At 38.6% G+C, this 14,936-nt stretch overlaps 1 protein-coding gene and 1 long non-coding RNA gene across 8 annotated transcripts in view; both read left to right on the top strand.

Moving 5' to 3' along the window:
- The window catches only part of LOC101162429 (zeta-sarcoglycan), a 450,051-nt gene that overhangs the window by 341,197 nt on the left and 93,918 nt on the right, over positions 1-14,936 (top strand). The window contains exon 4 of the mRNA XM_023960554.2: positions 14,221-14,308. Coding sequence (XP_023816322.1) covers positions 14,221-14,308 — 88 coding nt within the window. The remainder of the gene's footprint in view (positions 1-14,220; positions 14,309-14,936) is intronic.
- On the top strand, positions 397-4,741 carry LOC110015623 (uncharacterized). Of its 7 annotated transcripts, none has more exons than XR_013657117.1 (7): positions 397-840; positions 1,866-1,954; positions 2,116-2,261; positions 2,477-2,567; positions 2,663-2,796; positions 3,680-3,805; positions 4,091-4,741. It is a non-coding gene; the product is annotated as an uncharacterized LOC110015623 (long non-coding RNA). The 7 variants fall into 7 exon arrangements; XR_013657110.1 differs by having other exon boundaries at positions 2,472-2,567; XR_013657118.1 differs by having other exon boundaries at positions 399-840; positions 2,477-2,503.

The raw sequence follows: 14,936 nt of genomic DNA, 5'->3' as shown, positions 1-14,936 counted from the left end.
TTGTGAACACTTAGGGTACAAATGGTGAATTTGTACCCTAAGTGAGTCATAATTACACCTTAGGGTACTCATATGTACCATTTAAGGATAAAAAAGGTACAAATATGTTTCCAACCATCAGAGGGCCCATATTTGGACCCTTTATTCCACAAACAAAGGTACAATCACTTGTGTGACAAAAGTAATAATTCAAAGTGTATGAAACGTCACCCAAAATCATTTAATACGTTGTTGGTTATTTGGAAAAGATGCACAAAATAACCAAATATATTTAAGAGACCACACATCTATTATGACTAGTTCTGAACAGTACACAAGCACATTATATTTTATTGATTGTGCAGAGCATCAAGATAAAAACTTTTAAACATGTATTAGTGTGAGCCTGTTTTTTTTTTACTTATATAAGAGCTGTTTTAAGTTTTGCCTTTAATTTAGAGCAAAAGCACAATGTAGACAAAATTATTTGATGTTTTTAACCTTATATGGTGTACTTTAACTTGGCCTAAGTTCAATTTAAATTTCTAGTCTTTGAGCTGTTAATTTAAGTTATTTTTTTCTAATCATACATTTTCATAAAAAAGTAAATTTCTCTGTTACTACGTTACATTAAGTGTACATATTAGTACCTTTTAGCTTTTGTACCTACGCAGGAAAAATGAGAGGGTACTTTTTTCGGAGTTACCATCAGTAATTTTTATTTAAGTAGGTGTAAAAACGTAGAGGAAATATGTTGGAGTAAACCAGCGAGACCACGCCCACTCTACTTTCTTAAGTTTCGTTTCTTCCGCCATTTTGTTATCCAGCAGTGGCCGGAGGAAGATAGAGGCTGTGACTGAGGTAAGTCTGCTAATTGCTCAAAAATAAGTTGGAAACTTGTTTTAAGCGGGTTCGGTTATTTTATCTGTAAGGAATAACTTTTGTGTAGTGGAATGCTGCTATTCCGCCGTGTATGTGCCTGTGAGGAGATTGAAAACTACGAGCAGGAGTTTGCTAACGGTTAGCCTCAGCCGTTTGAAGTTCAGCTAAATGCAGCCATTAAATAAATTAAGCTGTTTTTTTATTGGTGTTGTACCGCGTTCCGTTAAATACATTGAAATATATACATTTTTTCACTAGATAATTCTGTCGACGTTTTACCGATGTACGCTGGCGTTGATGCACCGGTTGTTGTTGCCTACCCCCCCCCCCTTTTTTTTTTTCTCTGTCTTTCTTAGTAAGGAAGCCAGCTACTTTTGAAACGACCAGCTCCATAATTCCTACTGATATTTATCAGGTCCGTCGAATTCAATGCGACCCCTGATGGGAGAAGCCGAAAGAGGAAGAAGTATCATTTTAATCTGTAATGTGTAGGAGTCCAAAAACGTTTTTTTTTTTTACACCGCAGTATGGCAGTCCTTCCCATTTATATGTCAGCCTGCCTTAGCTGCTGTGCGCGGGCAGCCACCATTTCTCGAATGCAAGACAGAGACAGAGACTGTTTAGGTTGTCATGATCGCTCATTGTTGGTCAAACGAAGTTTAGTGTGTTGTTGATTTTGATCATTCTCCTGCAGAGATTTTTTTTTTAAATGGAGCTCCGTGATTCCAGATACTCTTCAAAAAACTCATCTAAACCAGGAAAAAAATATTTTTTTAAATGAACTTCCAAGAAATAAATCTGTAGGTCCTTAGAAGCCAGTGCATTGTCGTCAGTGTTTTTTTTTTTTTAGCAGTTCTGCAAATTCTGTAACTTTATATTTCCCATTACTACTTTAAAATGTATTAATTTATTTGGAACAGGGCTTAGATCTGAATAAATGCTGTGTTGGTACCTTTTGGTGTTGTAATGTTTTTTCTTTTTTGTAATTATTTTTTTCCCACCAGGAAAGATGCAAGCTGTGCGTGAACATGTCGAACGCCAAAACAAAAATGTTTTGAAGTTCAGCTGACCTTCAAATCCTTTTGGGAATGCGGTGAGTGGAAACATCACAATTTCCAGCATTTTTCTTTACAGGAATCAGTCAACTTTGTGGATAAACTGTCAGCTGTGATGCAAAAAGATTTTTTTAATTGCTTTTTAATTTAAAGATAATTTCTGTGCTGTATTCTAAACATAATTTTGCTGTGTTCACAGCTGCCAAAAAGTTCAACATCCCAACCTTGGACTTGAAAGTGTTTGGTGACTCAAAGACAGAAGTTGAGCAGGTTTTTGATCTCCTATTGAAAACCCAAACCTTGGTGTGTTGGAAATTTGTCTGGCCGAAGATACAAATCCAGAAGGTGAAGTTTTTCTTTTAAATTGTAATTTATCTATTTTGTTTTGAATGGTTTTGGGTAAATTCCCCTTTGATGCCTGAATTTATTTCCAAGGGAAATAATCTGTGTTTTTGCTTTCAAGTACATGCTAAATTAAGAACATTTTTGAGCTGAAGAGTTTTGATTGTATATTTGCATCAATAGGAGTCTAAGGGTTAATGATTTATTTGACAGGACAGTGTGGGGAACAAAACACGGGCAAATAAGTATGAGTTTTTTATCCCATTGCTGTCTTCGACAAGATAATAAATCTGCTAAGCTGTTAAGTCGGTCAGTATTTAAAAATCTTTGTTTTTACTTTTTTTGTTTTTGCTATCATACTAATTTAAATATTACAGTAACTGAAAGCTTTAATACTTTGACAGATCAGCCGAGTTGTCCTGCAAAGAGCTGCAATACCAGTTCAAGTGGAGATACTGAAGTGGACTCAGATGACACCATAATATTACAACACAGTCCTACAACAAGACGAAGACTTGAAGACACCTCTCTTGCCAAAGTAAGTAAATAATCTTTTCACAAATTCATTTTAAGCATTCAAAGTCAGGCTGTCTTTATTGGAGCTATCCAGCCTTATAGATGTGAGCCAGATGCCAACTCAGACGAGGAGAATGAAGACAAGCGGAGCTGGGAGCTTGTGGCCTGCCAAATGTAGCTTGTACGTAACAACTACAAGCTTTCTCAAATTACATCTTTTCATCTGCTCCTGATTCATCCCAATTTGAGAAAATAAATATTCAGAAACACAGTTTTATTCTTAAATCTTATAACAATATGTCATCATAAAAATGCTACATTTTAAAAAATAACTTTCATTTGAGTGGGTCCCCCATTTTTAACATGTTGCAGTATTTTTCTCATGATGGGCACGTTTGAAACTACACATCTGAGTATTCACTCAAATTGGGATGAATCAGGAACAGACAAAATAAAAGCAGTTTGAGGAAGGTCTCTATTGTGACGCACCACATGGAATGAAGTGGGTCCGAGTCCCTCTGCTCTGCTCTATTCTGATGCGTCCACTTGCAGACAAACAGATCCATTAACATCTTCATCATACTTGTCTGAGCTTGATCTAAACTATGGCCAGAAAGCTTCAATATTGCTCACCATTTTGGTTTCACCACTAATGTTAGTTTTAGGTTTGAAGGACTGTAAGCTAGAGGGAGAGGGCGTAAACAAAGGGATGATCGGACATCAGCAGAGGGTAACTACTGTGTCAATAGCCCCGCCTACAACTCAGAAGATAATTTCTGATCAACTTCAAACCACTCTGCACAAACTGTCTTTAAACATCATCTCAAAGTGCTTTAACCCCAGTAATCAGTGCTTGCTGTTGTATTTTTTATTATTAATATGGACTTTTAAATTTGATCCAATAGGTGGTTGCTGTCATTGGTGAGGATGCATCATCCGTTGAAGGTCATGTGAATGTCCTGCATATCCAGTACAGCAAGGTGCGAGAGGATATACTAAAGAAGTACCCTTTCTTGAAGACAACCTCAGGGGTCAGTGACATTTTAAATCAGTTCTCAGCTTAAAATACATTTTGAATGTCAATATAAGCTGAGACATCTGCTAAAATGATCATTAACAGCAATTGTAAAAACATTATAATTTTCTAAAGCCATATATAAATATATAGTCATTCAAGCCAAGTAATATTTATACATTGAGATCACTAAAGGGAAATGGCAATGAAAGAGGCAACAAAGAACATTAGAATGTATTATGTCTTTTGTTTGTTTTAGTTAAAGTGAATGATTAATTTTCGAATTTTTTTCAATTTTCAGTTGTTTGATGAAGTTGACCGAATGCATCCATCACCTGTCAGTTTAAGCCAGCGCTTCAAGGACGGCGTTTACCAGTATTGTGCCAAAGGTGCTTGAACTTGTTCAAAGAAAAGCTCCATTGACCAAAGTCTCAAAGAATCAAGAGAAGAGATGCTTGCAGAGGATCTACTAGGTATTGACATAAACGTAATCCTTGGTAATCTTTAGTGTGTTTTATAGTTCTTCTTTTTAGAATTTGTATCAATATTATCTTATCACATTTATGCATTTTATCATTTAAATTATGCATTTAAACTTGGTTATAAGTTTACTTTTTTATTATCTATTTTTAGAAAATGTCGAATGCAGTAGAAAGATGTACTTAAAATGAGGTCTAGTGCTTCTTTTGTTAATGTCACAAGTTTTATTTCGTGGTTTAAAAATGGTAACTGAAGTGCTGTTTGCTGTTTACAATTGATCAAATGTTAAGGTTATAGTTACAATGAATGCAATGTGAACTGAAGGAAAAATATAGATTTTTCATTATTGTAAAATTGCTAATAATTGTAAATGTATGCATCCTGTTGTGACACTGTGGAGCTTAAAACATTCATACTGTGAAATGTCAGAATTGTAATTGTTTTGAATGTTTAATAAATGTGATAAACAGTATACTGGTCTTTTAATGTGCTGTATCTGGTACAAATTTGCCATCAAAGGGTACAAAAGGCTTGTCACTGGGGCAGTACCCTTAAAAGAACAAATTTGTACCTTTTTATAAAGGTACATTATGGTACCATAGCACTATAAGGTACAATTTAGTCCACAGAGGTACATATTTGCCTTTGAAAGGTACATACTGTAAGGGTACAGATACGCACCTATATGAAAGGGTACAACATTTGTACCCTTGAGGGTACTGCCCCAGTGACAAGCCATTGTACCTCTAAAGGTACAAATTTTGCACATTTTTTCTGACAGTGTAGAGTCACATTGGGTGCAGCTGTCAGGAACTGGAGGTGTGTACATTTAATAAATAAACCTAAACAAGACAAAAAGCAAATACGGCAGATGAACTGAAACCAAACACTTCTACCCACTGTAAACAATGAAGACACCTGTGGATGGTTAAGATGAACCCAGAGTGACTCATGGGGGACAGAATATGACCAAAAGCACCACTGAAGCACTGAACTAAACTGCAGTAAATCCTCACAGCAAGAGTATGATATCATTAAATATGATTTAATAACATTCTGGGGATGAAGGTTTTTGGTTGTCTGTGTTTAAAATATAACCATCTGGATTATTGGATGATTCGTGTAGATTATGTCTGCAGCGCATTGTGCCAACATAAGTAGCCTTCAGTGTTTTATTGCTTTGATGTCTTCCAAGTCTATGATAAAGTGAACAAACTCATGTTGACAATAATTTGAATACAAAAAAGAATTGATAATTGTAACACTTTCACTTACAGTAGCTGAGTATGTATCTGTTAGTAGTTTATTTTCAAATGTTACTTAATTTCCATGTTGTTTAAAGGACAAAAAAAAGGGTTTCTGCTGCCCTTTTTCGACGTTGAGCCCCTGCCCCTCTAAATTCCTGTGCACGTCCCTGGCTGTGAGAGCAGTTGGAGGGCCCAGGATCCTTTATAGAATAGAATAGAAAGGAATAATGACAATAAAGGCTATTATGATAAAATTCAGGTAAAATTCTCTTCAATGTGGACGGTCCTTACAAATAGAAAAGGACAACACCTTAACTTTTGAAGAAATGTGGAAAAAAAAAATCTGACAAATGTGTGAGAAATCAGGCAAAATGTGCAAGAATATCAGAGGAATGTGCAAGTATCAAGTGGTTCCAAATTGGCATTCAGTGCAGCCACAGTTTTGGAAAGAAACTGTCCCTGAGTCTTCTGTTCTGACCAATACGGTTGGATCAAATTACACCAAATTACCAAAATCAAATGAACGCCTTTCTAATATTGTGCTGGTCAGGTAAACCCTGTTGGTTTACAGGCTTGCAGACTTAACCAGACCACTGAAGTTCTCGTTGTTCCAAGATGAGAGCAGGAGATCCTTTAAGTCCAAAGCAGTGAGGTGGAGCCGCTCTGCAGATCTCCATTGTTTGTGCACCCTATCCCACAGACACTCCACTGGATTGAGATGTGGCCAATTTGCTGACCAAGTCAACTCCTCCAACTTTTTGTTATATTTCTTAAATCTCACTCGAACCACAAATGTTTTCTCTTTTGTGCCAGGGGACTTAACACTCTTGAAAGAACCAAACTTGTTCTGCAACATTGCAGATTAGTGTCAAACGAATGTGAAAATAAATGATAAGACTCAGCAGAAAAATGATTCCAAGCACATCCTTCCAGTTTTTTTTCCTCTAGTTTATCTTGGTACCATGTGAAAAATGCAAATGAGTCTCATTATCCTTGAGTTAATACAAAAACAAAAAAAAAAATCTTCCCACTGGCTTATGGTTAGGTTCAAAAGCTCACGTTTTTTTTCTTTCACCTTGCCAGAAGACAGTGATCATCATTGCAACCTATTTACTCTGCAGCCATGTGTTGCTAATTGCATCCATCCATCCTTCTATCCTTCCTTCTATCCATCCTTCTATTCATAACCTGCTTAATCTCTGTCAGGGTCAAGCAGCTGCTGGAGCCTATCCAGCTCCTGGTGGGTGAGGGCAAGGGACACCCTAAACGGGGTGCCAGTCTGTTACAAGGCCACACACACAAACATTATGCACACTTAAGGGAAATTTAGATTTACGCATTGACCTAAGCAACATGTTTTGGGACTGTGGGAGGAAGCCAGAGTGCCCAGAGAAATTCCACATGTACACGGGGAGAACATGCAAACTCCACATAGAAAGGACCCCACTGGGATTTAAGCCAGGGCCTTCTTCCTGTGAGGCAAAATTGCTAACCAGCTATCCGATTTTAACTTTCTACATTTTTGGGTAACTAAGTAAGTTGAAAAAATAAGTAGTTGAACACAGTGGTAACAACAGACTGAAACAATATTGAAAAAAAAGGTGGAAACAGACATTAAAAGAAGTGAGTCTCCTCAAAAAGTACATTCTGCCCTTTTTTGAAGGACGATGGAAACAAGTCAGCTGTAGTTTAAAATGACATGTAAGACTGATTGGAGCATTAATAATAATAAAAAATAACAACAATGATTCAAGTTTAAACTGATAACATTTTTAGACTATACACTTGAAACAACCAAGGTCAGCTATCATTTCCAGGTACAAAGTCTGCACTGGCTCTGGTTTCATCCTAGCATTCTCCTAAAGATGTTAATAGAATTAACTGGTCTCACTGTAGAAGAAAAAAAGGCTTGTAAAGTTCACTTGTGACCTGTTAAATATATGGTTAGGCCGTTGATTTGCACGTTGAGAATTTTAGTCATATTAAATCTAAATACCCAAAGAGAAAGGACTACGAGGCAATAAAGTTTATGGTCTGTTGTTATATGGCTGTGGGGATTGAAAATAACAAATTAGCTCCGTACACCAACAAACACATCACTTATTTAACAGCCCATGCTAATTAGCAGAATGAAAGTAAAAAAGAGGAGTGAATAATCCTCAAAGGCACTTTAACGCACCCTGCTTGATGCTATTCTGTTTAAGCTTTTTCATTGAAAATCACTGCATTCAATACCGTTTTAATCCACATTACATAGTGTTTCTTTTTTATTAAAGCCTCTAAAAGAAAGTCTCGCCCGCTGTCTCGCTGGATTTGACATACAAATTTAGACCAATCACATCAACCAGAAAGGTTACCGCCCCAAGTGACAAAAACGCCCCCTTAATACTGCGCGCAAACCCAGCGAGCGCGCAGGAGCGAAGTGAGCGCCCAGGATCACCGCTCGGTTAGGATTGCAGGCGTGTAGTTGTAAAATGCGGGGTCGCTCGGTTGGAATTGCGCCTCCGCGGTTGTAAGCTTCGCTCACTCAGTTCCTGAAAACACCCGCTCTGTCTTTATGCTCGTTCAAAATATGGCAGCGATGAAACGCCATAAGATTGGCACTAAGCAACCGTCAGGTTAGTTGGCTGATCTGAGCCACATAATGACGGATGCTGAAAAACCTGATCGTTGTGTATAAACTGACCAGCAACCACCCTTGGAAGCCCCTTGTCATCATAGATTCAGCTCCATGTTGTTCTGACCACATTACAGGTCTATTCTGTCCTCTGGCTTTTCATAATTATCACAGATAGTGTGTCGGTGCTGTCACCTGCACATTTTTACAATTATAATAGGTCTGTCCTTGAGAAACAATGGCTAAAAAATGGGTGTGTCCTGCAAAAGATTTTAAGATCGCAGACAACCGGGTGAGCCCATGAGGTGAAAATGTTCATGCATCTACTAAACCAGGTTAATTGTAACAATAACAAGAAACATGGCAGAAAGAAACCTCTTGGCTCACAGACACTGTTAAAACCCACAATAAGCCAGTTCAAAGTTATATAGTCCTGTCAGCCCTTTTCAGCAGGACTCCTACTTCCAGAAATAACACAAGTTTCAAAGTACCACCAACTCCAAGAAGTGCCTGTGGAATCCCATGATCGGCTGCACTGGTGGGGTGAGATGCCGCTTATCTGGCGTCAAGGTGGAGCAGATGAGGGTGACACGTGAAGCAACCGCGGGTAGTTCCGACCATGCCAATAAAATCTGTATTAAGTAGCAGCAGGTTGCTCACCAAAGACCCAAACAGCCCTGGATATCATCTGAAGGGAGGGGGCAGGGAGCGATGCACTCCATTCCAATCCAAACTTTTTCTAGTCGTGCACAGATCCACTATGCAACAAGGAACTGTGATAACTAATGGACTGAGGGAGGACCAGAAACCTAAAATGAGAGGCAGTCTCACTCAAGGATAACGGAGAGCCTGTTTAGTCAAACTTTTATTGACAACACAGGTGATCATTAGCAGCACAAGGATGACCACACATGTGCAGCAAACTAATTCGCTCATCCTGCCACATTACATTATTCTTTCAAATACTCAATACATTTACCACTCGCACAGCAATCGTATGCATCATTTTCACAACAAAAATGAAAAATGAAATTAATAATTTATTTTTTTTATCATACTGTTGTGAGGATTTGCTTCAGTGTTTTGGTGGGATTTCTGGTCATGTTCTGTCCTCCATCAGTCACTCCTTGTTCATGTTAATCATCCACAGCTGGCTTCATTTTTGGTAATTGTCTTCAGTGAGAAGTGTCTGGTTTTCAGTTCTACATTGTCAAGTCATCTGTTTTTTTGTTTTTGCACAGTTTTTGTCTCATTTCAGTTTAAATGTTTACGTTTCATGCCTCCAAGTCCTGTATTTTGGCTCCTACACCTCCAGTTCCTGACAGTTGTATCCAACACAGACTTTTGTTGTGATTGGAAAGATTTTAATACAGAAGATGTTGAAACTGAATGATACAGAGTTTAAAGAAGGCATTTCTAATCAGAAAATATAACAGATTGATTGAGTTTCGGAACCATAATGAGGAAGCAATGAACTCGCCATAAACACTGTTTATTTATTGTGAAATTTCTCTGGTGTTTTATTTTGTACTTGTCCCCCAGCTTCCTGTCCCTGAACGATCTAGTCTGTGTTGAATTGATGCGTTATGTTCAGACATCTAGCAGAAGTATAACGTGACTCCTTGACAGCGACTAGTTATACTAGAACTGATAGGTTCAAGTAGCTTCAGTATCACCTCTCTTTAGTTCCCCGTGGGGCAGCAGCTTCTCTCGATGTCCCTAAGTCTTTCTCTCTGGTGGCCGTGAGTCCTAAGGGGAACCACAAAGACAGAAGCATCAGCTCAGAAAGAAAGGGGGCAATCTTTAATATGAGGCAAAAACAGAAGGTTGCTCCAGCACCCCTAGGACCCCAAGTGTGCACCAGTCTGAATGCCCTGTTGAAAAACTGAAGGAAGTTGAACAGGGTATCCGTGGTTTTCGTCAGATGTTTTAGCACTATCATCTTATGCTTTATGCTATGCATGGATGAGTCACAAGTGGCTTTAAGCCAGCCTGTGCATTACAGACAAGAGAAACAACAAAGCTCTTTAGACTAGTCAGCCTTGACCAAAACTATTGGTCAGTCAGCGAAACAAAGGAGCTCGGGGATCTTTCTAAGCCCATCAGACGTGCTGGTTGCAGGCTATGGTGATGAGCTAGCAAGTCCACAGCTTATTATTACCTGACTAATTATACTGACTAGCTCAAGCTGGCAGCTCTGTGCACATATTTATAATCAAAGTCAAATTAAACTATTAACTGAATTAATGGAGCATTGGTGTGTCGTGTCAGCTCACTGGAGGCTGTGTGATGTGAGTATGCTTTTCTTTATCATGTGTGCATATTTTAAATCATGACAGGCTGTTTAGAAACTAGAAAACAAACGCAAAAGCCAAGGGGACAGGAATGGACGGAAAACACAAGACAAAGATGCTATCGTTTATGCATTATTTCACATTCAATGATCAATGATACAACACTGCTAACAAGTCAGTGTCCCAATGATAAAAGTGGTTAAAAATAACCTGCATGTCTCACATAGGCAGTAAGACGGTAAAAAACAGCTGGGAAGAATGTGGCCAGGCAGCTTAGAGGTGTGGAGTGTAGGATGACTCTGGCGGTGAGGAAGATGAATAGGACAATGACAGGGGCAGAGGACCAAGTGATGGAAGTTGAAAAAAAGAAGAGCTTGATGGCTACAGCTTACATGATCAGGGAGACTGCAATGAAGGTACTTGGTGCTTCATCTGGAATGAGGAAAGCAAATAATGAGACCTGGTGGGGGAATAAAAAAGATCAGGAGTGCATTAAAAGTAAAGGTTAGCTAAAAAAGTGTGAAACTGGAAGGACAGTGGTGCAACACTGTGCTGTGGTGATGGACAGACTTACAAACAAGTTAGACAGGAATCTCTGGATCATGATGTTTGCAGATGAGATCTGTAGGGACCAAGTGGAGGAACATCAATAAAGGTGGAGGTTTACTTAACATATCACCTGCACCTCTCGTCCGTGCAGCCTTTGCATGCAGTCAGTAAGAAGACAGTGTGTGCACCTCGCTAATGGAAAATGGCTAGAGAGGGACATTAGGGCATTAGGGCACTGCATGATAGAACGCTCCGTACATCATAAGTGCATGCAACCTATATTATCTTTACAAATACTTCACAACAACGTTCCTTAAGCTGGCTGCACGAGCCAGAAAGGGAACTGCCAGACACACCTGTGCTCTGCTTAAGGTTCTGCCATGCGCTACACGAGCCTGTGCAACCCAAAAAACCTGCAGCACCTGTACGGGTCAACCGCCATACAGGTAAATGTGGCAAAGGCATTGTGGGATTTCAAGCAAAAGATTCATCCCACTTTAACTCTCTTTGTATTAAACCTCAAATGTTGTATGTTAAGACTGTGAGCACTGTGACCCTCACAGCAGTTAGATGTGTTTGATAGTAAGATGTTGTCTTCAAAGGCATTACGCATGGTTGTTCAAACTCTAGTCAAGAGCAGATATTTACTTTGAACTGTTTTTTTTTTTTGCCCTTTTTGAAGCCAAACATAAAGAGCCAAAAGAAAACTCTCTTTATTCCTTTGCTGGCATTTGTATAAACTAAAAAAGAGCAAAGCATAAAAGATAATAACACAAGGGTTACATATTGTAATGCAGCAGATTTAGTATATTTAAGCTAATTTGAATTTTACTTGGGTTGTTGAAAATCCATTTATCCATTCACTTGAAGTTTTGTCACAACTGAGAAAAGCCAACAAAAGATTTTCCAAAGAAAGTAATAAAACATTCTGTTAAAGATTTCCCTTTGTTCTCCACAGACAATAATCTCTTTAATTTGGACTAAATACAATATTCCTTTCTGTTTGGCTTCAGTTGGTGCTCATGTTGAACATAAACATGAACATCTTTGTATTTGTTAATAATCATTTAGAGATTCCTTATATTAAGTTTTAAACCACTGCAGCTTTTTTTGATAATTTAGCAGCCAGCAAAAACGAAGAAGTTGGATAACTCAGTTGGCGGCGTGTCGGACTGACGCAGCGTTTATATCCCAGGTGTCGTGATGAGCAGACCATTACCGGCGATGGTTACAGGCTGCGTCAGCAGAGCCACCATCAGTGTGTGAATGGGGGAATGGGACTGTTACAGTTAAACTCTTGGGCCTTCGAGGAAGGTAGAAAAAGCGCTATACACGGATTTGGCATTTTACCACATGGTGGCCCACATCTGTGTCACCCTGTACCGGTCCCCAGCCTGGATAAAATACAGGGCTGTGTCAGGAAGAGTATCTGGCGTGAAAATCTCTGCCAAACCACCTGTGCAAATCAGTGAAAGCTGTAGGGATGTGCCAAAAGGTAAACGACCACGAGCAGCCAGCAGAAAGTAATGAATTTGCAAACTGCTGCTGAGCAGAATACGAAGCCCAAACCTTTTTTGTTTTGAAAAAAAAAAACTTTCCCTAAGTTAATGTATTCACATCTGTTTATCATTTTAGAAGCTGAAGAAAGATTTTTTGCACTTTAACACATGTAGTGTTTGCAAATCCGATTGAGTGTTTTATGCATATCCTGTCATATTAAATAAAGGTTAGATTTTTTTTCCAATTTGCATTAGATAAGGTAAAAAGGGAATAAAGAGGATGAGAGGAAAAAATGATTTCTCCATTCTATTAGATAAACTAACTCCTCATTTAGAATTCAAATAGATGTGTGGGAAGGTATTAATTTGTTTAAATGGGGACTCCTTTCAGCCATTCAAATCATGCAGACTAAACAAATAAGTAACTTAAAAAGAAGAAATGACTAAAGAAAACAGGAGGATAAGGATGGAAATGGAAAGGCCGTAATTGCAAATATATCACGAAGGAGGGGAGGAGAACAGGCAGAAGGGTTTAGGGAGACTGATGTACACGGCAGAGACAGGAAGAATGATGATGACGAGGGTGGCGATGAGAGGGAGACAGACAGTGGGATGTTAGATTGACTTTGCTTCCTAATGAAAATGGCAGCGAACTGCAAACTTTGCATTCATGGCAGAACATATCCAATAAATGTGAACTAAAGTCTGGATTGTGCGGCTCAGTGAAGGTTCAAGGAATAGAGCAGAGGTCAGGGTCAGACATGCTCTTAGCTCACTTTCCTTGAGAATTTCTTTAGACACAACATAATTCCCCTTTTTAGAACAACTCAAACCATAAATTCTCCGTTTAGTATGACTTATGCATAATTAGAATTTTGTGTTTTGATTTTAATGGATATAAACCGGTTTCTTTTCTGCAAAAACAGACAGAGGTGCAATTTAAAAGACAGTAGGGAGACACTTTTTGTCTGTAAAATGCAGAAATATGTTGGACCAAAGCAATGAGGTAAAAAACATACTGGGATTATAGCAGCCCAGCTGCATATGTAAAGAAAAATGTCTGATTACTGTTACACCAAAGCTATGCAATAGGTTGATATTGATTTCAATTTGCCATAAGGTGTGAACGTCTGCTTGTTGGCATGCCAGTTAGAATAAGTTAATAGAAGTGAAAAACATAAGAAACTAAACATCAAATGAAAAAGAAATAGGAGCAACATAGAAATCGAACTCTCTTAGAGTAAGATCAGAAAAACGTTTCTAAAAAAAAAAGATTACGCCTTTTGAGCGGCCAGCTTCTTTATCAAACACCCCGAAAACAGAAGAACGTGTGAAGATAGGAACAATTTGTCTTCAAGTGCTAAAAACACGTTATCCACAGCAGTTCTCAGGAACACTGGACTCAAGATGAGGCATGAGACTAAGATGTCTTTAACAACATCTGGAGAGCAGCTCAACAGGCAAACTGAAAACCTGGTGTGATTGTGAAGTGGTTCACAAAAGTCCTGAAGCTTTGGTGTTGGTGTTGCATTTTCTCCCTCCACCAACTGCACATCATGAAAAGCTCGTGCTAAAGCATTGTCAGGCTACATGTTTGTGGGGAAAAGGGCCGTTTTTTAAGGCTTTAAATGCTTATTTAAAATAATTTAAGAAAAACTCCTGCAGGACTCTCAAACTACTCTGGCCAGCAATTTCTTTTGTTTGTTAGAAAACAAACTAACATATGTCTGTTCTCCCTTCCACAGGACAATCCACTCATCCTTCAGTCAGACAGAAATGTCACTGTCAACGCTAGAAATGACCAAGGAAAGCTGACTGGGCAGCTAACTGTGGGTAAGACGCATTTCCCAAACGTCCCTGCAAGTGTCACTTCTCTCTAAGAAGACGGCCTCATTGGCTTTGCTCATACTTTTTCCTGATTGCATTACCCTTCTTTGTGATAACAGCACTAAATGCTTTCTATTCTCAGAATTCTCTCTCTTTTTGTTTTTACTTCAGAAACATTTCCTCCTTATTGAATTAGTGAGGCCCTAATGTTTGACAGAAAATGGCAGCTCACAGGATATATGAGATGACATCACTAATGGCTGCGGGGGCCAAGAAAACCTTTTAGATATTTAAATGTATTTGAATTACATTGAAATTGAATTTAAATTAACAGGGAGGGGGGGTCCATACAAACTTTTTTGTTCCTGAAGATTTCCTTGATGGAAGGCGCTGTCATATACCCTGTCATATTCATCACTTTCATCAACTGAAGGGAGATCAGGGTGAGTGTGAAATGCCAAAATGTCTTTATTCCCATCTGGATTGTGACAGCTCTGTTTTCCTTTGTCTTTTGGTATAAATGTAAAGTAAAGCACTTTCAAACTACATAAGGGGAACTCCCCAAGAAATCCAAAAAGTCCTTAGATATAACCCAAAGGAGGCATTGGACTTTGTTGTAATTTTAAACTCAAAC

This window comes from Oryzias latipes, chromosome 1, assembly GCF_053564925.1.
Source record: "Oryzias latipes strain Hd-rR chromosome 1, Olatipes_Hd-rR_3.1".
In the NCBI taxonomy this organism is placed as follows: Eukaryota; Metazoa; Chordata; class Actinopteri; order Beloniformes; family Adrianichthyidae; genus Oryzias; species Oryzias latipes.
Note: the sequence above shows the minus strand (reverse complement) of the source record. Positions and strands in the feature narration are given on the sequence as shown.